The 26,352-nt window shown below is 43.2% G+C and overlaps 2 protein-coding genes and 1 pseudogene across 2 annotated transcripts in view; 1 reads left to right on the forward strand and 2 right to left on the reverse strand.

Moving 5' to 3' along the window:
* Positions 1 to 3,610, forward strand: part of P4HA3 (prolyl 4-hydroxylase subunit alpha 3) — a 43,090-nt gene extending 39,480 nt beyond the window's left edge. Inside the window, exons 11-13 of the mRNA XM_049780285.1 lie at positions 108 to 176; positions 1,980 to 2,076; positions 2,998 to 3,610. Coding sequence (XP_049636242.1) covers positions 108 to 176; positions 1,980 to 2,076; positions 2,998 to 3,062 — 231 coding nt within the window. The 3' untranslated portion in view covers positions 3,063 to 3,610. The remainder of the gene's footprint in view (positions 1 to 107; positions 177 to 1,979; positions 2,077 to 2,997) is intronic.
* A 13,019-nt stretch (positions 3,611 to 16,629) lies between these two features.
* LOC126018427 (ski-like protein) lies at positions 16,630 to 18,939 on the reverse strand (annotated as a pseudogene).
* A 5,135-nt stretch (positions 18,940 to 24,074) lies between these two features.
* The window catches only part of PPME1 (protein phosphatase methylesterase 1), a 70,967-nt gene continuing 68,689 nt past the window's right edge, over positions 24,075 to 26,352 (reverse strand). Inside the window, exon 14 of the mRNA XM_049780312.1 lies at positions 24,075 to 25,221. Within this exon, the coding sequence (XP_049636269.1) occupies positions 25,203 to 25,221 (19 nt within the window). The 3' untranslated portion in view covers positions 24,075 to 25,202. The remainder of the gene's footprint in view (positions 25,222 to 26,352) is intronic.

Raw genomic sequence — 26,352 nt, forward strand, 5'->3', positions numbered from 1 at the left:
CTCCCAGACTGCACATGCCACCAAGTCTCCCTCCTAGAAGAGAAATGGGGAAATACAAGAAGGAATTAGGGTGCTGCTGTCTATTTCATTTTTTCCTCCTCTGGCAGCTGAGCTCGGTGGAAGCTGGAGGAGCCACAGCCTTCATCTATGCCAACTTGAGTGTGCCTGTGGTGAAGGTGAGTGGATCTGATCCCCACTGTGACTGTACCTTTCAGGACAAACCCTCTGGCAGTCTCATTCCAGAGGGAAGATGAAGCATTCAAAACAAATCTCCTTTTCCAACATAAAACACTTAATCTACTTAACCATGCACATTACTTGGAGTCTTGGAGCCATGAAGGCCTGCAGTTATTAAAACTTCCAGTAGGAGTTCTCATGAAAACTTCCCTATTGGAAGAAAGTACTGGAGTCTCTACAGTCACTGGCCTCCAGTTGTCCCTACTCTATAATGGTTGGAGTCTGGCTGGGGCTTCTGGGAACCAAAGTTCCTGCTCTCCCAATGTTCACAAGGAAATAAACTCACATCCCAGTTATTTTATTAATATTAATTTATTGAATTTGGGGCCATACTTGGAAGTGTTCAGGACTGTCTCCTGGCTCTGTGCTCAAGAATAACTCCTGGTGGTGCCTGGGGATCATATGGAATGCTGGAGATTGAGCCTAGGTTAGCTGCCTACAAGGCAAACATGCTATTCACAGTACTATCGCTCCAGCCCCTCATTTCCTTCATAATTTTTATATGCAAGTGGCATGATATCAAGTCAGGCATAGAGGAAAAACTGGTGGAAAGAAATGTTTAATGAGATTGTCTCCCCTTCTTCACACCCCAAGCTTCAAATCAGTCTTACAGTTGAGTGCTTTTCTGATTTGGAATGTACAGAGATAAAGAAAGCAATGAACTCATACCTAGTAAGTATCAGTGCAGTGCTGACACATCCCCAGTATTCATTGCATGGGTGCCATGAACACTTGGCTGGTTGGCATTTCTTCTTATTGCAAGTCTGTCTAGGAGGTTCTACCTTACCATGGGCTTTATCCACCTTTTATGTCCCAGTTCTATAGGGGGAAAACTATGTATAGGGGGGGAAAGGAACATACAGGATTTGGAATCCAAGCTTATGAGCTTTAGTCTTCTCTTTGGTCCTTCTTAGTCATGCCATTTAAAGCTCCCAGCCTGGCCTGAGAGGGATTCAGGAGACAAAGTGTTTTCCTTGCATGCAGCTGGCCTAGATTTGACCCCTAATATAGCATACATTTTCAGTGTGATCTCTGAGCACAGAGCCAGGAGTAAGCCCTGAGCACATTTTATGTGTGGACTCCAAACCAAAAATAAATAAATCCCCCAGCCTCAACTTCTCTTATGGAAAAGCATGGTATAGGGTAATGTCTGCTTCCTGAGGGTGAAAGGGGTGGGTCCTGATGAAATGTAAACACCTGAATGAAATAAATTCTCTTTCTAGAAGAGTATTTTGCCCACCAAGTAGTTTTAGTTAAGTGTTTTAGTTTTACTGGGGTGTTTCTCCTCAGGGATCGATCCTGTGATCCTGTCCTGTCTCCTTGTACTTGATCTGGTTGGTTTTTATGATTCTCTTCCACAAGACCATGAACTCTTGGCAATCAAAATTAGAATAGTTTGTTTCTATATCCTTGGAACCTAGAGCAGAGGAAGTCCTAATAAATGACTATGAGGGGGTCAGAGAGATAGTGCAAAAGGGAAGGCCTTGTATGTATAGTGTTAGGAGCGCATAAAGTTGGGATGTGGCCACAAATAAATTAATCAAATAAAAAATATCCAGGACACATGCATGAACTACCAAGTAAATAGCAACTTACACAATTCCTGCCATGCATGCTTGCCTTGTCCACAGTCTGTTTTGTTTAATCACAAGCCTGCTTTTGTTCTTAGTGCTTATGCATCTGTGCTCAAGTAGCTGAGATTTGGGACTAACTCTCCTGGGGCGGGGTCCTTTTGTTTGTAGAATGCAGCATTATTCTGGTGGAACCTGCACAGCAGTGGTGAAGGGGATGGAGACACTCTCCATGCTGGCTGTCCTGTCCTGGTGGGAGACAAGTGGGGTAAGACCTGACTTTCTGATTGTGCGTGGGGGCAGGGGGTGTCCATAGTGTAAGAGAAGGTGGATGGAAACTAAAACAGGCCTTTCAATCTCAAAGCCTCACTTGGCACCTCATTCTATTGAGATAGAAAACCTTGTTAGTGCCCCCAGCTCATTGAGGGGTCCATAAAGGGCAAAGATCCTCTGACAGAACAGCTGTTCTCAAAGTGTTCTATCTAGACACACCTGGATTCCTAAACTCAACTATGGGAAAGAGAATGCTTAATTCCAGCCCTCTGGCCCAAGGGAGATCCAATTGGTGTCATTAGGTAGAACCATGCCCCCCCTTTCTCTCTCTCTTAAAGATAATATCTCTATTAAAGATAGATTAATATCTCTATTAAAGATAATAACAAGCAGTAAACATGTTCATGGCAGGCATATGGCACTTAGCTCTGAAGACAATAAAAGATAAAAAAAAAAAAAGAACCCATTTTTAGGGGCTAGAGAGATAGCACAGAGAGGTAAGCCACTTTTATCTTGAATGTGGCTGAACCCATTCAGTCCCTGGCACTGGGTATGATCTCCTGAACACAGCCAGGAGTGATCCCTGAGCACTGCTGTGTGTGGACCCAAACACAAAAATAAGAAGAGGAGCTTCCATGCTGACATTTGTCAGGTGAAGCCAGCTCTGCCTGCTCTCACTTCTCTGAAATGGCAGCAGGGTGTGGGTGGACTGTCCAGAGTCACCTGAATGAAGGGGACAAGGAACCGTAGTATTTTCTGGTTTGAATAGGAGAAAAGAGTGTTAGAGAACTTTCCCCAGGGAACAGTGTCCCTCTGCCGGAATTGAGCTGGGCCAGGGCTGAGGCACAGGGGGGAGCATTCAGGGAAGCCCTGTCTGCACTGCTGACCAACTCTGTCTCCTCTCATCCTCTCCCAGTGGCCAACAAATGGATACACGAGCATGGACAAGAATTCCGCAGACCCTGCAAAGCACATACCTAACAGCAAAATGTTGGCAGGGAGACACTGGCGCCCTCCTGTGGTTCTCTGGAGAAGCCAAAGCCTGACGGTAGGATAAAGGAGCAGGGAAAGCAACCAGGGGAAGAGACCTGTCAGCACTGCCGGTCCCCTGAAGCTCAGAGCCAAAGATCTGCTCTTCGGCAGGAAACATAGCAGAATTTTATTTCCTAGACTCAGGCCACGAGAATCTGAGTAGAACTGGGCAGTATAATTAAATGGACATTACAAAAGCCCCTCAGGGCCAGAAGGAGAAGTTTCTGGAGTTCAGATACTCCTGTAGGAATAGGACCTGGTTTTGGCCAATTTAAGTCTTGACCCTAGGTCCAGAAGACACACATCAAGGATGTCTGTTGCACGGGACAGCCTCATGTCTTTAAAGCTCTTCTCCACTTGGAATCCTGAAGACTGAACAGGGATTGTCTTGTTTAGAAGATACCTCAGATGATTTTTTTTTAAGCAGAAGGCAACTTATATATTTTTAATTCAGTCTTTAATTATGCTTAGGGATCACTTTCTACAATCAAGAATATTATTACAGGGACCATAGAAAAATGAGACAGTACAGTGTACAGGGCTCTCTGATTTGCCTATGGTTCACCTCTGGTTTGATCCCCCGGTACCCCATATGGTCCCCTGAGCCCCACCAGAAGTGACTCCTGAGCACTGCTGGTTATGGCTCCCCAAACAAAAAAACATTAAATTAAAACATTGACTTCAAGAAGCTAACTCTAACTTTTATTTAAGCTCTCATCTCAGTCTGACTCATTCACCACCAATCCCCTTGCTTCATTCCAGACACAAAATTCCTAGGGTTCTTCACACACATGGTATGATTCTGGATCTTCAGACACATGATATTCTTACTGTTCCAGAAACATTTGTCATTCTTGTGGCTCCTCAGATACATGTCATTCTTTTTTGGTTTTGTTTTGGGGTCATACCAAGCAGTACTTGGTACAGGGCTTACTCCTAGCTCTGCATTTAGAGATCTCTCCTGGAAGACTCAGGGTTTGAACCCAGGTCTACTGCGTGCAAGGCAAGCTCTTTAACCACAGTATTATCTCTCCAGTCAGACACATGCCATTCTTACTTTTCTTCAAAGCCAAGGAACTCAGTGTCAGCAGCCTCAGCTCAGGAAATGAGCCTTTGACTCTGCTGCTCTCAAATTCTGGTGGTGCTTATGCTCTCTTCGTCATCCTATCATGAATCAGTGTCACTACCTGAGCGATCCCCCATCCCCACCTCTAGCCACTTTCTCTCATAATAACCAGCTTTATCTCCATTGTGATTTTCTCACATTGAAATGGCTTTATTCCTATTATTAGTATACCAATTGCCTGCCCTATAGGTTGAGTACCTTGTCCCCAGTATGGCACAGATGCCAGTGCTCCTAGCTTGGCACCATGACACCATTGTTTGTATTTGTGGATCTGCCTCAGGCCCTCCCTAGATATTGTATGCACTATTTCTCTTGGTACCCACAGCAGGAAGTCTGATTCAAAGATGGAGACATTTAGCAGATATTTTTGGATAAATTATTAAGAAGGCATCCTTCGAGTATCCTTTAGAGGACAGGTCAGATTTTTGTTTTGTTTTGTTTTTGGGTACCCTACCCCAGCAGCGCTCAGGTTACTCCTGGTTCTGCATTCAGAGATCATTTCTGGAAGGGCTCAGGAAACCATATGGGGCACCAGGGCTCAAACCTGTTCAGTGTGCAAAGCAGTCACCCTACCCATTATAGTATTTCTAGCACCAGTTTATTATAGTCAGGGATTGTGAGAAATATTCGTCCTTATAGCAGTTTGGCTGGATGACTTTAATGTCTGACACAGTGCAAAGAGAACATTCCTGGAGACTTGGCTCAGGCTTTTCAGCATGGCAGGGCTGTGCCTCTTTCACAAAGAATCCACAGTTCCAGGGAAAGTGCTACTGGGCTGCCCCACTTCATTTCCAACCTGCCAACAGCTGTTTCTGCTGCAGAGATTTGAAACCCCCAAGGAAAGGGTCTCAATGCAATGTGCTGACACCCAGCTTCCCCCAGTGGAGTCTGTGTCAAATCCCCAATGTTTCTGTTGAGTAACCCAAGATTCCAGAATGTTCTTAATTGTTGTTCTATAAGAGAGAAAGTATGATTTTCTCTTGGAATTCTCAGCTGAAGCTCTGGTAATGAGAACAGAAGTAGCCATTTATCAACATGTGCCTCGCATGCATACACAGCAGCTACTCCCAGGGAAATGAATAATAGCCTGAGGTGCTGAGAATTGAGGAATAAATTCCATCATGCTGAAGAAAGGGGAGCAGCATTTGGACCTCCTGGGAAGAGTCTGCTATCTCGGGAAAGTGAAGGGGTCCTGAGGGTAGTGTGTGAACAGTACAAACCTGCCTGTTTGTGGTGTTCGCCACAAGAGTTCTTTTTTCTCAGCAAAACTCCCAGAGAGCAGGTTTATGATAAAGGATTCCCTTTTAGAGAATCTGACTTTAGGCATAGAGGGGCAGTTCAGAGACAGTCTCTCCTTGCATTTGCTTTTTTTCTGCAAGTACCTACTGTTTACAACCATCTATAAAGCAGTGTATCTGGGGATAGGAGAAAGCCCTGAGAAGGTGCTGCTCTGGGGACGCCATCCAGCTGCACAAGCTGCCCTTTCACAGAGCCCCTCAAAGAGCCCCTGTTTGGGGCTTTGGCTGCTCAAATTAGGAGGAGGGAGTGAGGTGGGGGTGGGGTTAGTGGTCTGCAGGCTACTGTTCATTCAGCAAAATGAGGCAGTCAGCTCCAGGCTGGGGAAGAAAACCCACATGTGTACCCAAATTTTGCCAGCTGTTTTGTGTCCCTTATTGTCTTCAAAATCAAGTTTCATCCCTTTGGTGAAAGAGGAAAAGGGCACTCCCAGGAAAACAACAAAAACATGTGCCTGGGCTGGCAGCTAGATGCAGAGGCAGGATGAGGGTTGTCTCCCCACTCCACTGCTTCCAGATGTTCTATCCTTCAGACTTTTTCTGGCATAGGATGGCACCTCCTGACATGGAAGGACTTCCTAGCAGTTTGACACTTACAGTCAAATAGGGCCACCCTTGGTTACTCCTAGGCTTCTTCCCTTGTAGCTGGAGCCAATCACCATCAAGTTACTGACCTTCAATCGCACATAACGGATTCAACATAGAAGGAAGGCTGCCTCAGCCCTCAGCACATGGATAGGAGGCCTGAGGTGAGTCCCTGTGGCCTCCGTGATTATGAATCAGCACATAGTCCAGGAAGACTTCACTGAGTTCATGTGGCTTTATCCAGAGTGGAATTCCAAACCTAAATGGGTCAGAACCCCCTCTGGGTGTTCCAAGGAGATCAGAGGGGGACATCGTATAGTGACCCATGGCATGAGAATAGGGGACCAGGTTGGGACTGGGGTTAGGAAGGAAACCAGGTTGGAATGGAATCACCACAGCAGAGAAAGGTCTAGGAACATTGGTCTTGGGTTCTATTTGGTGACACTGGGAGGAAAATATGTGATCCCTAAGGTCAGTGGTATTTACCTCAACTTCCTCTGTGTTGGAGTTCCCATGCAGGATGAATCCATCCCTCTGTCTCCTCAGTCAGCACCAAGGTTTTGGCAACTTTTTACATCTGCCAAGGCCCATATTTATTTAGGGCTTATTGAACCCTTATACATCTGGGGAGTAAAGAATTATCAAACCATTTGGGTTTTTGTTTGATTTTTGTTTTGGTTTGGATTAGTTGGTTGGTTGGTTGGTTGGTTGGTTGGTTGGTTTGTTGTTTGGTTGTGGAGCTTGAAGTTCATAATGAAAAATTAATAAAAGTGACCCAGCTGCACTGAGTTACTATAACAAAACATCTGAAGGAGCTTGGAGCTGCTGTCACAACCTCAAAGATGACCTTTGACTTTCATCAAGACCAGTGCCACTTATCTCTTTTCACAGACCTGGAAGTCAGATGGCTTGTGTTACAGCATCACCTGGACAAACCATTTTCCTTTTCAGCTTCACTTTCCTCATCTGTCTTCCCTTCTTCACAAAGGCATGATGACGCCTCAGAATGATGTGCTGATGTGCTTTAGATACAGGTACAGATGCAAAGTGACACTTATTCTAAACTTCAGTACCACCAGTTATCCAGTGGCATCAACATTGGTCAGTTGGGAGAAGCTTTCTGCCCACAAGTCAACTGTTCTCTCCACCCACCTGTCTGTGGCCAGCTCATGACTGGACAAGTTCTGACCTTACCCCTGGCAATAGGCTGGAACTTTCTAGCAAAATGCTGCAAGAGGAAGGCAGCTCTAAGAATAAGAGCCTCTTGCATTTACTTAACTGCCTGAGCCCTGGACGCTCAGCTGAGAATGTGTTGATTCTGGCTGCTGGCTGGGTGGCAGTTTGGGGCAGAAATGCTGGCTCAAAGAAAACCAAAGAGCACTGCTCCTGCAGTATCTCTGTCTTTTCTTTTGCTATTGACTCTCATTGCACCTTTCCGAGGTCAGGTCTCCATGAACTCCCTGCCTCCAGTCCTAAAGACAGGTCCTTGAATCCAGCTGAAGAGTCCTGGACCTTCACAAACGCAAACAGATTCATTTGTCATATTGATTTAATCTCTACAATATTAATTCTGCCCCCTTATGACATCCCCGCAGCCCCTGTTCTAGCAAAGCTGACCTTTGACTTTCATCAAGACCAGTATTTTTTTTTATCTCCCTACAGAACATCAAGGGGGCCTTACTATTTAAGGTGGGAGGAAACAGTAGTGGGGGCTAAACCCAGCATCTCACATCAATGAGGTATGTGCTTTGCCACTGAGTCATATCCGGGACCTCCAGAGTAACTATTTTTGGGGAGGGCACTCAGTAGTGCTCAGAGGTCACTCCTGGTAGTGCTCAAAGGATTATATATGACACTGGGGTCAGCTGAAAACAAAGCAGAGTGATGGGGAAAAGTGTGTGTCTGTGTCTCTCTGTCTCTTTCTCTCTCTGAACTTCTAGTCTTTCTCAGAAACATTTATTTGCTGATTAAGCAAACCCGAACACCAACTCTGCCAAGTTTCTAATGGACTGAGACAGACAGAAATAATAAGTCCCTTAAAATGATCTCATAGTCTAGAGAAAGAGAAAGAGAGAGCAAGACCAAAATGTAGAAAGAGAAAGAGGACGACTAAACTGATTTGGAAAGAGATCAAGGAAGATTTCACAAAAGAGGTAGCATTTTGGCAGGGAAGTGGTGAAAAATAATTAAGTTCACTGTTGATGACAAACAGTATGACGACTTCTCAATCATATGAAACAGTGACTCCAATCCTTGGTATCTATTCCAAGAACATAAAAATACTAATTCATAAACATATGCACAACTGTGTTCATTGTAGCATTACTTACAATAGTCAAGATCTGGAAACAACCCTAGTACCCAATAACAGGTTAGTAGGGAAAGAAATTGGTTTATATACATGAGACACTCCTGGGTATGAGAAAAAAATGAAGTCTTGCATTTTGCCAAAACTTGGTTGGCATTAAGAGTGCCAAGCTAAGTGAACCTCACTCCTATGTGGACCATAAAGAGAAAAGGGGAGTAGACAATGACCAATGAAAATAAACCGAGACATTGAATACAGAACTGAGCTGAGGCTGCCAAATGCTGAAGGGGCAAGAACTCTTGCAACAGCAGTCTCCTGTTGAGTCACGTTTACTCCTAGACAGGTTATCAATGGATCCTCAAAGAGCTCCAGAATGAGAAATTGATTCCCATTCCCCTACCCCCTAGGATGGGGAAGAGATCCTGGTAATATTTATCCATGGCAAATAATTCACACAGACAGGAGGGTAAAAGGCGAGAAGGTCAGACGCAGAATCCTTTGTCAGCCTGCTAGCAGCTCCAAAAGCTCAGAGCCTGCCAGCTAGCTGCTCAAAAGACCCTGAGCACCTCGCTCCACAATTAGTTATTAGGTTCTCAAAAGCGCCCCCACCTGGAAGGTCTTAGGGGGTGGGACAACAGGCAGAGATAAGGATATTATAAAGGCCTCCATATATAACAGTCTCCCAAGATTGCCAGGAGTGATTCCACAAAACAGAGCCAGGAGTAACTCCCAAATACCCCAGAATATGGCCCAGAAACAAAACAAATGGATATAAAAAGCATAAATGGAGTAGAAAACAATCCTATTTTGTCAAGAGCTGATATATGTCTATCTTCATCCAAATTCTTTATCTTTTGTATCTGCCTTTCCTCCATATGATGAGCCTATAATACATAGTATTTTTCTGCATTTTGCAGGTAAGAAAATGTGGTTGACTGAAATTAAGTGATCCAGAAGCAAAGTGGTACATTCTGAAAGTGAATCCAAAGTCTCCGGCTTTCTCCCTCATGTATCACTTCCACATTTCCTGTGTATAGTCCTGGCAGAATTCTTACTACATCTGGGGAAAAAGTCTGGGAGCATTACTAACCTTCACATCACAGTTTTCTCTTCCATAAAACTAATGAGTCACTATTTCTGAAAGAAAGATCTACAGTCCTGTGTCAGCTTCAACACAAAGTGAGAGAGTGCACTTAAGAAAAATCCAGATTCCAGAAATCCTCTCAGACTCATTGAATCAGAATACTGGGAAAAGGGAATCAATGTCTGGAAAGTTAATTTGTAGAAGACAGTGAGAGATGAGGTCTGACACATCTCAGTTTGATTCCTTTTATAGATGATTTCCAGTATTGTCTTCTTTTGATTGTTTATTTATTAGTTTTTATGACAACATAAAGTGATCTGGGCTTACTCCTGTAAATACTTACTCTGAGCACCTCAGTGTTCAGATCTTGGTGGTGCACAGAGATCATATGTGCTGGGAATTAGAGTTGCCGTGTGCAAGGAAGCATTTTAATCTCCATACTATCTCTCCTTTGCAACTTCTCTAGTTATAATCATGAAGAAAAAATAAATAACATTATCTTAATCTGGTTTCCAGCTGTTAACATGAACTATAAGTAATTCATGTTTTAGAAAACTTGTAATAAATGCAAGTTGAAAAACCCTGCACAAATAAGCCCAACATGTTTACTTCTTTCAGTTCACTCATAAAGCCATCCCTCCTGAGGAAGGAATTTATTAAAATATATAAAATAAAAGTCATCACCTCCTTTAAAAAAATCACATTTTAATTCAAAGTAAGTAGGGTCTTTCCTAGTTAAAGTGCTTTTATGGAAGCCATCTGAAATATTCCCATAGTGCCCCCTAGTGGAACTCTGAAGCCAACTCAAACTCACCAAATTCATTACGTAGCTCTCTCTCTCTCTCTCTCTCTCTCTCTCTCTCTCTCTCTCTCTCTCTCTCTCTCTCTCTCTCTCTCTCTCTCTCTCTCTCTCTCTCTCTCTCTCTCTCTCTCTCTCTCCCCCCTCTCTCTCCTCTCTCTCTCTCTCTCTCTCTCTCTCTCTCTCTCTCTCTCTCTCTCTCTCTCTCTCTCTCTCTCTCTCTCTCTTTCCACCATATAGACAACACGCTTTAGTAAACCTTTTTCTAAAAGCTCTAAATTCATTTATGTTTCCCTACAAGAGTTACTGACATTTGTTGCTGCCAGCTTCAGTGCGTCACTGGAGGTATACAGTAGAACAGCAGGATGGGCTCCCTCCCTCTGAACTCTGTTGCCATAGAGACAAGACAGATGAGCAAATAGCCAATAGCAATAGTGATAGATACCATGTGAGAGAAGGTGCAGAAAATGATGTAAGCTTCTACTTAGAATGAAACACAATGACCAATTTTGAAGAAAAAAAGTACATTGAGGAACACTGTATGGCCAAAAATGCTGTTCGTAGTGTAAACTGAAGCCATAGTATTCCATAGGGCTGATCTAACACAGTTTCTTTAGCTACTCATTTGATCTTGGGCACTTGGGTTGTTTCCAGATTCTTGCTACTGTAAATAGTGCTGTGATGAACATAGGAATGCAGAGTGCTTTTCTGGTGTTTTTGGGTTCCTAGAGTATATACCTAGGAATGGTATTTCTGGATCATATTTAGCTCAGTTTAGGAGACCTGTTTCAATCCTCATCACCATATGTCTCCTGAGCACAGCCAGGACAGACTCAGAACACTATGCTCAGAGTAATATTTGCCACTGCTAGGATTCTAGCCTCAAATACAAGTTTAAAAAGTCAACCTCTTGGCTTTTTTCCCCCCAGTGGGTGGCAGTTCCTCAGCATTACTCCAGGATCTGCAGGCCACCACAGATAATACTCAGCCTGGCCATGCTGAGGGTCATAATAAGTGGGTCAATATCTGTGCAGCCAATACAGTCCATGGATGCTGAAGGCTAGGTAGTGCTGTGCAGGAGTTCATGGAGTACTGGGAATTGAACTTAAATTCTTAAGTCAGCTTGACATACATCCTGTTCCTTTGAGCACTCTCCCAGTCTAAACCTCCATGCTCTTCATGCATCGGATTATTCTAGGCCCCTTTCATACATAACTTATTCCTGACTACCTTATTTCCTTAATGGAACACCCTCAATGTGCCCTCCTTGGGCAATATCTTCCAAATTCATTTCTTTCTCTTTTTTTACTTCCTTCCTTCTTCCTTCCTCCCTTTCTTCTTTCCTTTTTTTTTTTTTTTTTTTTTTTTGTTTTTGTTTTTTGGGGCCACACCTGGTGACACTCAAGAGTTATTCCCAGCTATGCGCTCAGAAATTGCTCCTGGGGGACCATATGGAACACCAGGGATAGAACCGTGGTCCTTCCTAGGCTAGTACATGCAAGGCAGATGCCTTACCGCTAGGTGCCACCGCTCTGACCCCCTCTCTCTTTCTTTCTTTCTTTCTTTCTTTCTTTCTTTCTTTCTTTCTTTCTTTCTTTCTTTCTTTCTTTCTTTCTTTCTTTCTTTCTTTCTTTCTTTCTTTCTTTCTTCTTTCTTTCTTTCTTTCTCTTTCTTTCTTTCTTTCTTTCTTCTTTCTTTCTTTCTCTCTCTTTCTCCTTTCTTTCTCTTTCTCTCTCTCTTTCTTTCTTTCTTCTTTCTTTCTTTCTCTCTTTCTTTCTTTCTTCTTTCTTTCTTTTGTTCTTTCGTTCTTTCTTTCTTACTTTCTTTCTGTCGTTCGTTCTTTCTCTTCTTTCTTTCTTTCTCTCTTTCTTTCTTTCTTCTTTCTTTCTTTTGTTCTTTCTTTCTTTCTTTCTTTCTTTTTCTTTCTTTCTTCCATCATTTCTTTCAGAAACTGGGCCGAAGAGATAGCATGGAGGTAAGGTGTTTGCCTTGCATGCAGAAGGACAGTGTTTCGAATCCTGGCATCCCATATAGTCCCCCTTGCCTGCCAGGGGCGATTTCTGAGCGTAGAGCCAGTAGTTACCCCTGAGCGCTGCCAGGTGTGACCCCCCCCCCCCAAAAAAAAAGAACAACAACAAAACCTATCAGAAACCTAGAAACTGAACCAAGATCCTCCAGGTAAATATCCAAACTACTTTAATCTTGCTTCAGTCCTAGAATATTGTTTTAAAGGTCAAATATTATCCTAACTGATACAGTGTATATCCATTGATAAAATTAATCATTTGAGAAGAATTTATTGCTGAAGAATTAATGTAGAGTAGAATATGAAAGTTATTTCTTTTGAAATATTATACAGGTCAGTTTGACTTCAGAGCCTATGGTTTTAAAGATTAGAATGCATTATTTTATATACTGAATAAATTGTTCACTTAAAGTATGTTTAAAGTTATATTCTATATGGGCAATGGAGCTAATGGCCAATGGGTAAGACATTTGTCTTGCAGGGAACTGACTCCGGTTTGATCCTCAAAATCCCCTTTGACCCTCAGAATTAACCAGGATAATTTCAGAGTTCAAGCCCAGGAGCATCTTCTGGGAACCGCTGGATGAGACCTCAAAAATAATAGAAGAGGGGGCCAGAGCGATAGCACAGCAGTAAGGTGGTTGTCTTGCACGTGGCCAACACTGGACAGACCCTGGTTTGAATCCGAGCATCCCATATAGTCCCCTGATCCTGCCAAGAGCAACTTCTGAGTGCAGAGCCAGTAGTAACTCCTGAGGACCACCGGGTGGGTGTGACCCAAAAACTAAAAAAGAAAAAGAAAAAATAATACAAGAACAAAACATAGTAAATAACTTTTCCAAATTATAAGTTTACATAATTAAGATATAAAATTTTGCATTATTTACTTTATTATTAAAATTCAAAACAAAACTCTAAACACCTTTGAGCAGGGGTCTTCAAACTACGGCCCGGGGGCCACATGCGTCCCACAGAGGAGTCTGATCCGGCTGGCCAGCAGTGAGCGCTGTTTGGTTGCCAAGATACCTGCCAGCATATACACTCAGTGTATATCCAAATATCAGGAACCATGCACTCAAAATGGTAACCATCTTTGGTAGCACTTATGCCTGTGAACAGACTTTTTCAAGAATGAAACATCTGAAATCTCCAACCAGATCAACTGATGCCCACTTGCATCACTTGTTACGGCTGGCAGTGACAAATATGGAACCGGACATTGACCATCTCTTTAGCCAAAAGCAGGCCCACAGTTCCCATTGAAATATTGGTGCGTGATCTGTTTATAAATGGTTTTCATTTTATTTATATAAGATATGTGCAGTGTGAGTAGGAATTAGTAGCTCATATAGTCCGGCCCTCCAGCTCTCTAAGGGACTGTAATCCGGCCCCCACTTTAAAAAGTTTGAAGACCCCTGCCTTTGAGAATCACTTTTTCAACAAAAGGAAGTAGGGGCTTTCCTAGTTAATGGGCTTTGGGAGCAATCTGAAGCATTCCCATATCGCCCCCTAGTGGAACTGTGAAGCTAACGCTCATGCACCATCTTCACTATATGTGTGTGTATATATGTATGTGTGTAGATCGATGTATTCATCCATCCATCTAAATGTCTATCTCTCCCTTCCCCTGTCTTTCTCTCTCAGCTCCTTTCTCTTTTTATCTCTCCTACAACTACACGACAAGTTTTGTAGGCCATCTCTTTGGCTTAAGAGTACAACATTATTCATGCTTCTCTGAATATGTACTGACATGTGTTGGTTCCAGGTGCAGTGCATAGCAGGAGGTATGCCGCATAGCAGGAGGTATGCCGCAGAGCAGCAGGATGACTTCCTGCCTCTGGGACCTTCTGTCAGAGTCAAGACAGACACCAAAAACAGCCAAAAGCAACCGTAATGTGTGCTATGTGAAAGCAGGTGCAAGAAATGATGGAAGCCTCTATTCAGGCCGAAACCCAAGGACCAACCAATTTTGGGAACAATCACAATGCACCAAGGGAGACTATGTGGCCTATAAGCAAGGATGAAGTGGAATCAGAAGCAGGCTAGAATTTTGATTTGATACAGAGCCAGTAAGAGTAAACTAAGGAGAGGAGTGAAAGGATTCAAGTTTTGTTTTTCATTAAATTAAACCATGTGGATCTTAAAATCATAACAATAGAGTCAGCAATTGAGATAGACCAAGTGATTTATAGATACCAGGTGAGTCACCACACAGCTGATTAAGCTGAATAGAAATTAAAGTGAATGACCAGAGGGCTGGCTGAAAGATAGAGCACTTGTCTCACATTTGTGAGGCCCAGTACTGCATAAAACCAACAACAAAAGCTGCAATGGTTTCTGTGACTGGGAAGATAACTCACAGAGAACAGGCACATGACTTGTATATGGGACTGATCACCAGCACTACCTGGTCTGAGAGCTGCATGCAATAACATAGTCCAAACAACAACCCCAGATGGGGTTTTAGGGATCAGATAGCAGAAGGCTTGCTAACACTGTATATAATCCTCAGTGTACCACCAGGGGTTGCTCTGAGCACAAAGTCAGTCCCTGAGCCGTGCTGGGTGTCTGGCTTTTGGGCTTGTTTAGTTTTGTTTACTTTTGTGGTTGCTTAGAGATTACTCCTGGCTTCATATATGGGGGTCACTCTTTGAAATGTTCAAGTAAATGTGAGATAAGGGAGGGGCTAGAGCCTGGCCACTGGTGTACACACTTGCCATTGGAGATATCTCTCATTGACCCTTACATAGGATTTCATGTGCTTTAATAAATTAATCTTGAAGGAAACTAAAACACTGGACCCTCATCAGGGAATCTTATTTTATTCCCAGCTATCTCCCACCTTCAACCCCCACAGACCATATCACTTGGTTCATCCAGGACTGTGGGTGCTGCTGGGGTTCCGAGCAGAGTGTGTCCATGGTAACTTGGTGGTGCCTGTGGTAGTTGAGACCCCACAGAGGACTGTGAATCTAGACTTTTTCTCAGAAATCTGGTGGCAGTGCTGTCCCCAGGTGACATCAGTTTCCAGTTCTCTCTTCATGTGTGTGCCTGTCTTCAGCCTCTTGGCACTGCTATTCCTCTTTAGGCTGGCCCATTACCACAGAAGGAAGAAGCAAGTGGAGGGAATAATGGTTGAGCTAATTCAGGAAAAATGCCACCTCATTGATCACCTGTACACTGTGAAGCAAGAGTACTTGAGGATGCAGACTGGCCTAGAAGAGCCCCAGCAGCAGTGATGGGGACATCAACATCACCCTGACATGCAAAAATCAATGTTCTGGTTTGAGAACTGGATGAAGAGAGATGCTGCACCTGTGGCGAGTAGATGGCTGGTATGCAACAGGATCTCAAGACCCTGGAAGTAATGATGAGCAAGGCCTTTGCCAACTGCATGAATGCGCAGAGCCCATTCCTCAAGGATCATTCACCAGGATCTGCCTTGGGTTTTAAAGCAGCTCAGTTCTCTCTCCTTCAGTGAGGCTGAACTTGCAGTTTGTGTTTGGCCCCCTTTGTCATCACTTGATAACCAGAAGTCAGTTGGTGGTTAAAGAGTACCCCCTCCAACCCTGAGACTGCAACTCTTCCAACTTCATGTGCTGGACAAAATATTCATCTAACTCATCTATAAAATATTGTGTTGGAACCTACTTGTGGGGGAGTAGGGATTGTGCCATCGTTCTATTTCTGTGCCTGGGTCTTTATGAGCTCCCAAGTATCTCCAGGTGTTGTCCTAGTGGCCTATCTGCACACTTAGGGCTGAAATACTAATATCATGGGGCCAAAGCAAGAACGAATTCTGCCTAATTTGCTCATCACTTGGGGTGTTCCTAGGATCTTTTTTGCATGACTCAGGAGCCCCCCCATACCTTCTGAAGGACAAAATGTAGTTAATTGCTGGAACACTCTGCGGATTGTAGGACTAGATTATTCATAGAGCAATTTCTGAGCAAAGAACCAGGAGTAACCCAAGTGCCACTGAATGTGGCCCAAAAAAACAAATAAAATAAATAAATATAAATATATTATTGTCTAGATTAAACCATATAGTACTGTTACTAAGCTGGTCATGGGGAAAAGTACAAACATACATACATACAAACATACATTTTCATTTATTTGGAAAATGTAAAAAGTTTTGTACTAATATATCATTCTTCACTTTCTCTGTTCTACAAATTAACAGACTATCAAGTAATTTTCATGCACATAATTTGTTCAGAATTTAATTGACAAAGAAAATAAACGAAATAAACCCTATTAAGAATGTAAAATTAATATCCTTAGAGGTTTCTATTCTTTAACAAAAATCTTCGATGATTTCAAAATTTGCAGTTTCAGATCATTTATCATCAACTCTAACGTCTGTCTTGCCTCCCATTCCTGTCTGAGTTCATCTTGGAGTTCTTGCCTATCAGCCTCAGCATGGTCCAATCTCTGTCTCAGTTCAGCCCACTGTGATGCATATTCAGCCTCTTTTTTCTACATTGAGTCACGGGTACATTGTTTACTTCACAACCTGCTCTAATTTTTCTCTAGATCTTTCTGTTCACCATAAAATGCTTCCATTCTTTAAGTTCATCTTACAAAGGTTCAAACTTTCTATAAATTCTGCTGTTACTTGTTGAGTTCCTTCATAGATTTAGAGCTACTCAACAATTCAACTTCCATATGAAGTTGTTTCTTCTGCAAAATAGAGTTCAGTTTTTCCTGTTGTTTTACATAAGTTTTCATTTCTTTTTTATGATTTTTCTTTTATCATTCTCACAAATAATATCTTTGACAAGATGTAAATCTGAAGCATCATGGTTACTCTCTGTCTTACCTGAATCTCTGACTAAGCTGCAACTGGTAGACTCCAATTTCTTGTTACCAGCAGAATTATTTGAGCTGAATGAATCTTTTAAAAGACTACAAGTTTCTGTACTTGGTTTTAAATCCATTTTTTTTTCTGTTCCTTAAGTGAAACATCTAAGTAAGACACTTTTTTCCTGATGTTTCCCACTACTGTGAGGTTTTTCTTAGCATCTTTTTTGTTTTGTTTTGTTTTTTGTTTTTGGACCACACCCAGCGGTGCTAAGGGTTACTCCTGGCTGTCTGCTCAGAAATAGCTCCTGGCAGGCACGGGGGACCATATGGGACACCGGGATTCGAACCAACCACCTTTTGGATCGGCTGCTTGCAAGGCAAACGCCGCTGTGCTATCTCTCCGGGCTCCTTTCTTAGCATCTTGATATAGATCTACTTGCTTCTGATTTTGCAACTTCTTTAGACTGAGATACAGCAGACGTGAGTGACACATTTGGGGGCAATTACTTTATCACACACACACACACACACACACACACACACACACACACACACACAGCTGGGGTGTAAAAATGAATGTGCCTGAGAAATCTGAATTCCAATCCTAGCAGTGTATCTATCTTAGATTGAGTTCTCTTTCTGTTTTTATGCTGAATTTCTTCATTTCTTCTAAAAAATATCTTCAGTTTCTTAACGTCAGGGGTCTTAAGTATTTTTGGTTCACATGAAGATAACAATGCCATTTGGCTGATTCAAAGCCCCAGTGACAAGTCCTTTTGTCAGATGATCTGTAGAAATGCATCACAAATGTCTGGGGTGCATACATTGCACTATATTCCAAACACTAAATACATGGAGTATCAGGTTAAACATAAAACTAAGGTAAAAATCGACCCTGACATCTGCCAAGGCATTCATATTCCACTTCAAAGGTACTGCCAGTTTCCTTTGACTGGACCAATGAGCTATTAGTAGGAAGTATACTACCATTTGGGGAGAAAGTGCATGGTCTTTATAAAGCATTACAAAGTCGTCGTGCATAAGTTAATGTGATCAGCCCACAGGATGGGGCATTAAGTGAAAATATTTCCAGGACCTTTAAGATATGAATGAATTTGGTCGAAGAACACCTTGAACAATAAATGCACAATTCATCACACACTGTATTTGCTCGAGTGAAAATTCTCGGAGAAAAGAGTTTAAGACTTGAGGGCCCAGAGAGATAGCACAGTGGCGTTTGCCTTGCAAGGCAGCCGATCCAGGACCAAAGGTGGTTGGTTCGAATTCCAGCATCCCATATGGTCCCCCGTGCCTGCCAGGAGCTATTTCTGAGCAGACAGCCAGGAGTAATCCCTAAGCACCGCCGGGTGTGGCCCAAAAACCAAAAAAAAAAAAAAAAAAAAAGAGTTTAAGACTTGGGACAAAGTCTCTCTTCTCCTCGAACCTGAAAACAAGAATTCGGTTCTCCTTTCAACACAGTCTGTGTGAGTTTATGAAGCAATCGTAATTGATAAGTAGTGGACCAAGAACCTGAGGAGATGGAAGAGGCAGAAATATCATATGGGACACTTTTGTTTTGGAATATCGAGCTGAAAATGCTGCTGGTCCACCCAAGGAGCTCTGGCTACTTAAGAGAAATTGTGCCAAAATGTGCTTCTAACTGGGATATAAATGCAAAGGTTCAGGCACAGAGACACAGGTTCGCTTGATATGCTCTCTTTTCCTCTCAATTGGCAACTTCCCATGGTCATCCAAGTGTTCTTTCTTTACTGTTGGCATTGTGTTTATCATCATTTTTTACTTGCATCAATGTCTGTCATCATTTTTATTCCACCTGCGGCGGGCCACCATCATCTTCCATCCCAGTATTTTATTTGAGTACTAAACCAAGGAGAACCTTGTCTGTAAGGTTTTCCATTACTAACATGTACTGTGTTAATTAAGAAAGTCTCAGATATGCATATTTACTTAGCTGTTAATTAAAAAAAAGAGCAACATATAACAATATTTATGGTAATTCAATTAGCATGGGGAAAAAATTCAATTTCAAAAAAAATTGCCAAATTTCCCTGAACTATTCGATAGATGTTGCAACTGTTATTTGTTTGATCTCAAAATTTCAGTTCCGCTGCTAATGCTTTGAAAGTTCCTCCTTGCCCCTAACAAGAAAGAATATAATTTTAACATTCAGCCTTTGGAGACAGTCTTTCTTCTATTAATTTTCTGAATTCCAGATGTCTAGTGAAGTGTGATCATTTTGTCCTGTTCGAAGGAAGATTCATAAATTAGACATAATCAAGTCAATATGCTGCAGCCAAAACTAATTTTTGGTACCGAAAAACCCAAAATATAAGAGGGTAGGGAAAATGAAGTATCGTCTCTAAAAATGGTATGTTGGTTTAGCGATAAAATCAATACTTGTAAGTCCTCGAGCCAATAATAAAACTGACTCCATTTGAGTTGAAAAATGAAAGAATAAGTGCTATCTTCAAGAATCACTGTTTCCTCTTCTTTCATCAGTGCTCGCCGCCATCGCCAGCGCAGCTCCGAACCCCACACATAACGGTTCACAAGCCTTTGACGTCACAGAGGCCTCGGCCCGTCCACATCACTGCGGAGGCCCTCGGTGAACTGCAGACACCGTTGACGTCCGGCGAGAGGAAGAGGGAGGGTGGCAGAGGAGAAGGGATGGGGCTCGAGGCCTCGAGGCTTATGGTGGCTCCTGAGTACTCAGCCACCCGCCGCGGGCACTATATGTGAATGTGAAAGATTTTCCTTAGCTGTCTGGCAATTAACTGGTTAAGTTATTCACCACAGGAACAAGGTTTCAATTCATATGAGACCCTAAGAAGGCACTGAAAAATTGGACAAGAACAAATCCACTTGGGGTGGGGGTAGAGTGGTAGCATTGCCACTACTGTTTTATGTTCAGAAAACATCAGAATTCTAAATGCAAACATCTGAAAGTTAACTACATACGATACATTTACACTAAACCAAGAACACCTGCGAGAAGTGTTAGAACCACTTACTATATAACATGTGTTCTAAGCTAGAAATGCTAACTAGCCTAAATACTGCAATCCCCAACATCCCATATGGTCCCCCCAGCCTGCCAGGAGTGATTTCTGAGCATAGAGCCAGAGTGCTGCCAGGTGTGACCCAAAAACAAAAAACAAAAACAACAGCAACAAAAAATCAGATCAGGGGCTAGAACTTGAAGAAGCCAATGTTTAAGCCACCTACACTTGGTGGAGGGAAAGTGCTTCCAAACAGTGCTCAGAGGGCCAGGGGTGGGGGGGCTACACCTCCATCAAGACCACAGTCTCGGCTGGAGCAATAGCACAGCAGTAGGGCGTTTGCCTTGCATGTGGCCAACCCAGGACAGTCCTGGGTTTGATCCCCAGCATTCCATATGGTCTCTCGAGCCTGCAAAGAGTGACTTCTGAGCACAGAGCCAGGAGTAACCCCTGAGTGCTACTGAGTGTGGCCCCAAAACAAAACAAAGACCACTGTCTCATTAGCTCTTCAGCCTTGTCTAGTTCTTTCAAGACAGTTATCAGAGGCTGCAGAGAGAACAAAGGTTAAGGTAATGGTATTGAAGAATTTGGCTGACCCTGATTTGTATCAGGTCAAATATAGTCCCCAGAGCACTCATGGGGTCATTCTTGAGCAGAGAGCCAGCAAGTCCCTAAGAACCAGTGGGTATGAACAACAAAAACAAAAAAATGAGTTCTTCCCAGAGTATACTGAATCCCCTAGTAGGCAGTATGAAGCAGAAACACAGGTTTGTTTTCTACACTATTTCTGGGCTGTACGAATTTGATAACTGTCTACCTACCACTTAAAAAAATCCTGCTTGACATCTGGCTTCTGGTTTCCTCCTTGATTTTGGAGACCAGCTCTTGCCAGGTATGGGGTTTGAGGAGGCCCCATATAGGAGCCCTTCTCCCTGACCTGGGGAGTGCTGGGAGGCTTGGCAGGCCCCCAGCCGTCCTTGTCTTTTTCCCCTGTCTCCACGCCTTCCCTGGGTGCCAGCTCAAATGACCAGAACTGGGTTCAGGTGGACTCTTAGTGGTCCTCAGGCTTCCCCCCTACCTTTCCCTACACTAATGAGAATGCGCTTTGGGAGGAGGGTGGGCCGTTCTAGCACTGGTTTATGTTGGGAAAGTCAGTGGAATTTTTTTCTCCTTGTTTTCCTATTGATAGTATTGTATGCATATATTTTATATATCCATAACATCCATCTTGTATTGTGACCTTGATACTGCCTACAAATCTCATTTCTAATATTTTACTGCCTCAGTCCCAACCCTTATTTCCCCCCATCTTCCCATGTAGGTGCGGCTCATGACATGAAGCTCACCACATAGAGTGATAAGTGCAGTTAGAGAAATAACTACACTGAAAACTATCGTAACAATGTGAATGAATGAAAGAAAAAGAAAGCCTGTCTCGAGTACAGGTGTGAGTGGGGTGGGGAGGAGGTAGATCTGGGAAATTGGTGGTGGGAATCCTGCACTGGTGAAGGGAGGTGTTCTTTACATGACTGTAATCATACAACTACAATTATATTTGTAATCACGGTGTTTAAATAAAGATAATTTATAATAAAAAAAAGAATCCTGCTTATGAGGATTAAATGAAGTGTGTAAAGTGAATTAGAGATACTCAACACTTGTAAATAATTGGTAAACAAGAGGGTGGCGTTCCTGCAAACTATGCTTATGATCATGCTGCCCTCCTGTGGCGAGTAAGCAGCACAAGCAAAGATGCTCCCAAATGAGCCTGGTCAGAGAAATCAATCTATATGGGTATCTGAAGTTATGGACACACTGCACTAGGTGCCTTTTTTTTTTCCCCCTAACCTTGAGTGAGCTTCTTTTATCCTTGAAATACTCAACCAATACTTCTCAATAAGTGTACTTATTGGAATGCATATATTAAGTCCCTGAGTGTCATCATGAGTGATCTCTGAGTGCACAGCCAGGATTTACTGAGCTTACAAAAATTCTTAAAAATGAAGAAAAAGGTGAAATTGGAGCAATAGAACAGTGGAGTGGGTAGGGTAGTGCTCGGGGGACAGTATGGGAATGTGGTTGGCTATATGTAAGGCAAGTGCCCTCTCCCCACTGTACTATTGCTCTGGTCCCTCATCCCCCCAATCTATAGATACTGGCTTCCAGCCCAGTATCTATGCTTCTGGCCAACTAGCTAAAAGGCTGGAAGACAATCCAGGAATTAACTGGAGTTAATTAACGAAAGTCAAGTCAGGAAACTATTCATCTAATCACTGATTACAAAGGACGTTATTCAGAAACAGCCAAATGGAAAAGATGTGCAGAGGCCAAGGTATGAGGAAAGGGTGTGGAGCTTCATGTTCCCTTGAGGTGCACCATTTTGCCCATCTCCATGTGGTCACCAATCTAGAAGCTCTCATGTCCTAGAATTGGTTGAATTGCTGAATATTAGCACTGGATGCAATTGTTATATATGGAAGCCTTTAGAATATTTCTGTATAATATCCTTATCTCTGCCTGTTGTCCCACCTACAACCTTCTAGGTAGGACACTATTGAGAGCCTAATAGTGTTCGAGCGAGGTGCTCAGGGTCTTTTGGGGCAGCTAACCAGATAGCTCCAGGTTTTTGGAGCTGGTGGTAGGCTGACAAAGGATTCTGTATCCAACCTTCTTGCATTTTTACCCTCCGGTCTGTGTGGATTATTTGCCACAGATAAATATTACCAAGATCTCTTCCCCCTCCAAGGGGATAGGGGAATGGGAATCAATTTCTCATTCTGGGAACTTTTTGAGAATCCATCAATAACAAGTCAAGGAGTAAATCTGACACAGCAATTAATCACTATCTTTTCTCTTTCTAAGAGCTCTGGGGGTGGGTGAAACCATGAGTCCTCATTGGTTCTCCAGAAAAGTTTTCTTAGAAAAAAACTTCAATACATAAAACATTTATTTATCATTCTCAACATTTAGGAAACTCCAAGTGTTTGGGGAGAGTCAGGAACTATAATTGATAAATATGTAATATATATATTTGGTCATGTGAAATACAGTATGTTGGTTTGGGCACAACCAATAGTACTCAGGTCTTATTCCTGGTTGAGCAGTCAGGAATCATTCTTGGTGGGGATCAGGAAGGGAGCCAGGGATTGAACTGGGGTTTACTGCAGGGAGGACAAGCACCCTGTTGTACTTTCTTATTAGGCCCTTATCTACCCATATTTCTTTACAAATCACGGTATTTGGAGCCATTCAGATGAGAATCTGGCTACCTAGCTTGAAGTGTAATGGTATGCCATGTATTAAGCTAAGAGACACGGAAGAGTGAATTGTGGAGTAAGGTCCATTCATGGTTTTAAATTTTTGAGTTTGGGAGCCATGCCTGGTGGTGCTCATACTCTGCACTCATGGAACACTATTAAATCACTTGGGAGACTATATATGATGCTAGGGATCAAACCCAGCAATATATATCAGTGGTACACTATCCACTGTACTATTGCTCTACTCCTAACTTTGGAAATGACTAGTGTGAGTTTTAATCATATGCTAGAGGACTGAAGTGCCAGATGGAGTAAAGTATCTAGATTCAGGAGCTGATTTGGGCATTAACTTTGGGCGTTAACTTTGGGCGAAAATATGTGAAACTATGAGTGTCAGATCATACAGACAGTGCTGTTCTTGGATCAATCTAGTAAATAATTGTTAGAAATGGGAGTAGAAGACAGCTCTCCCTGACTCTATTCCACCAAATGTATTTGGGTCTGTGGGAGAGGCAGAATATAAGATGCTGATGAGACACAGGAATGGGAATGAGACTCTGGAACTCTATGGTGGCCAGATCCAAAGAACTGCTTCCTGCTCCTGGATCAGCAGAAAACAAGACAACATCACAGAGACAGTTCAGACCAATAAAGGTTGAGAGATATTTATTTTCTTTAAACAAGGTCATAAATAACAAATAAAGTAGGTCCCAGACTCCAGACCGTGCAGCAGGACAGGGAGAGGAGATTGTTGGGTGACAGTGGACAGCATGTCTTTTGCAGCACACAGGAATGATGGGTCTTCAGAGCTTCCCTCCTGCCTGGAAAGTGGTGCTGGGGGGGGGGGGGGTTGCACTGCTGTGATGAAGCAGTTGAAAAAAAGGCAAAGATTGAGGATGCTGGGCTGTTCTATGAAGAGTGACATGGATTTCACAAGTGAAGATAAGCTATGGGTCTAGAAGAGGCAAGTGGGCACTCTGCATACCTCCAGGGACCAATGATGAAAAACAATGGCACAGCTTTAGGCTGTGGCTTTGTGCATGGGCTATACTTAACCCAGATTGCACTGTGGCAGGTGAGGGGGCCCTGGAGCAATCTGGCCTCAGCCCAGGCAGATGCCCAGTGGGATGGGATAGGGGATGCTCCCACATGGGAGGCCGTGTGCTTCAACTGGCTGGACCCGATTTTCAGCTGGTTTTTTGTGATGCTCTCCACCCCCCCCCCCCCCGTAAAAATAAAAAAGAGAGAGAGAGAGAGGGATTTGGGCCTCTCTGGAAGAGTAAGACTAGGATAAAAATTTACCTGACTGGTATTGTTTAAAAGAAAAAAAAATAACCAACCCGTTCATGGTCTATCCTGTAAGGCAGGGCAGGGCCATGGTAAGAACAATTCCAAGGAATGGAGGTCCCTGAGTCTGGGGAGACATGTGGACCCAGGTGCATTGACCAGTGCCAGGAAAAGAGGCCCAGGGTAGCAGTTCTGACAGTGGCTTCACCCTTGGCAAGGCAGGGAGAACAGGCAGGAGCTCCCACTCAGGGCCAGAGTTGGAGCTGGGGACCTTGGCTGGGGAGGCCAGCGACGGTCAAGGACCCTGAAAAACAATGCATTTGGCAGGAACACACACAAGGATTCATATATCTGGGGATGCCCATCTACAGGGAGCCGGTGTCACGTGGCTGGGCAGGGTGGTAAGGAGACAGCGGCATCACAGTGGCCTCTGGTGCAATGTATTTATAACAGCTCAATGTTGAAGGAGGGAAGGATGGACAGCAAGTCACTAACAGCCAGGAAACACACTGTGAAAAATGAAAGAAAGAAATAAAACCAAAGTGACAATCACTTACTTTCCTCCCACTTCCCCTACCTCCTCCAAGGCGTCCTCCCTTCTGACCACCATGGCCCACTTTTCCCCACAGTCCTACTCAGAGTAAGACAGGGTCTGCTCACTCTGTACTGATGATTGGTCCAAGGCTCCAAATGATCCAGGGGCCCATCAATCACTGTTTGTTAAGAGAAATGAAATCTTTACTGATCTCAAGAGTCTCTCAATGGTCAGTTGCTGGAGAGACATCGTCTTCCCAATGAGCACTCTACTCTGTCACCTTCATCTCCCTCCAACACTATAAGTTCTTTGCAGAACTCTTCCACCTTTTCAAACTTCCTAAAGGTGGGTGGGGTGGGGTCAATTTCCCCAATGTCCTCACCAAAATCTGGTAAGGGACTTCCTAAGGGGCAGGCAGGCTCTTCCTCAAGCTTGGGGGTCCCCTGAGAATCAGGGTCCTCTACAAGAAAAGACTAGCAACGAAGTAGGACCAGGAATACATGATCTGGGTCACTGTGCTTCTCTGCCTCCTCATGCAAGAGCCCAGCTCTGTGTCCCCCAACTAGACAAAGAGCTTTCAAGGATAAGGGGCATCCTTCTTTCTTTGGTCCAGTATTTCGAAAGCAAATTAGGCAGACTGGGTATTGGGAGTGATTTGGGGGTAGTGGTGGTGATGGTAGCAGGCTTGGGTACAATTTGGGGAACAATTTTTAATTGCTAAACTAAGGCAAATTTCCAGAATGCTAAGCTCAGTTGTAGGCCAAATAAGCATGGGAAATTATTGGTCAAATAAGTTGGTCAAATTGTTTCTGAGACATTTGGTAAAACTAAAAGACAATTTTATCACTGTGTGTGAAGTGCTATTAGCCAGGGATGTTCTTAAAACATTCCACAATACACAGAAGATTTTCCACCACAAAAATTTTTACCTGCCAACAAATGCCACTAGTGCTAAGGTAAAAACCCTGCTCTGGACTTCTTCACAACATCCACAGCCTGCTTAGCTTTCTGAGCAGAAAGACAGAAGGCATACAAAACTTCTCTAAGATCCTAGGAGAGAACGGATTCCCAGCCTTCACAAAAAAGACACCTCTATATGTGTTCC

This window comes from Suncus etruscus, chromosome 9 (assembly GCF_024139225.1).
Source record: "Suncus etruscus isolate mSunEtr1 chromosome 9, mSunEtr1.pri.cur, whole genome shotgun sequence".
Lineage (NCBI taxonomy): Eukaryota > Metazoa > Chordata > Mammalia > Eulipotyphla > Soricidae > Suncus > Suncus etruscus.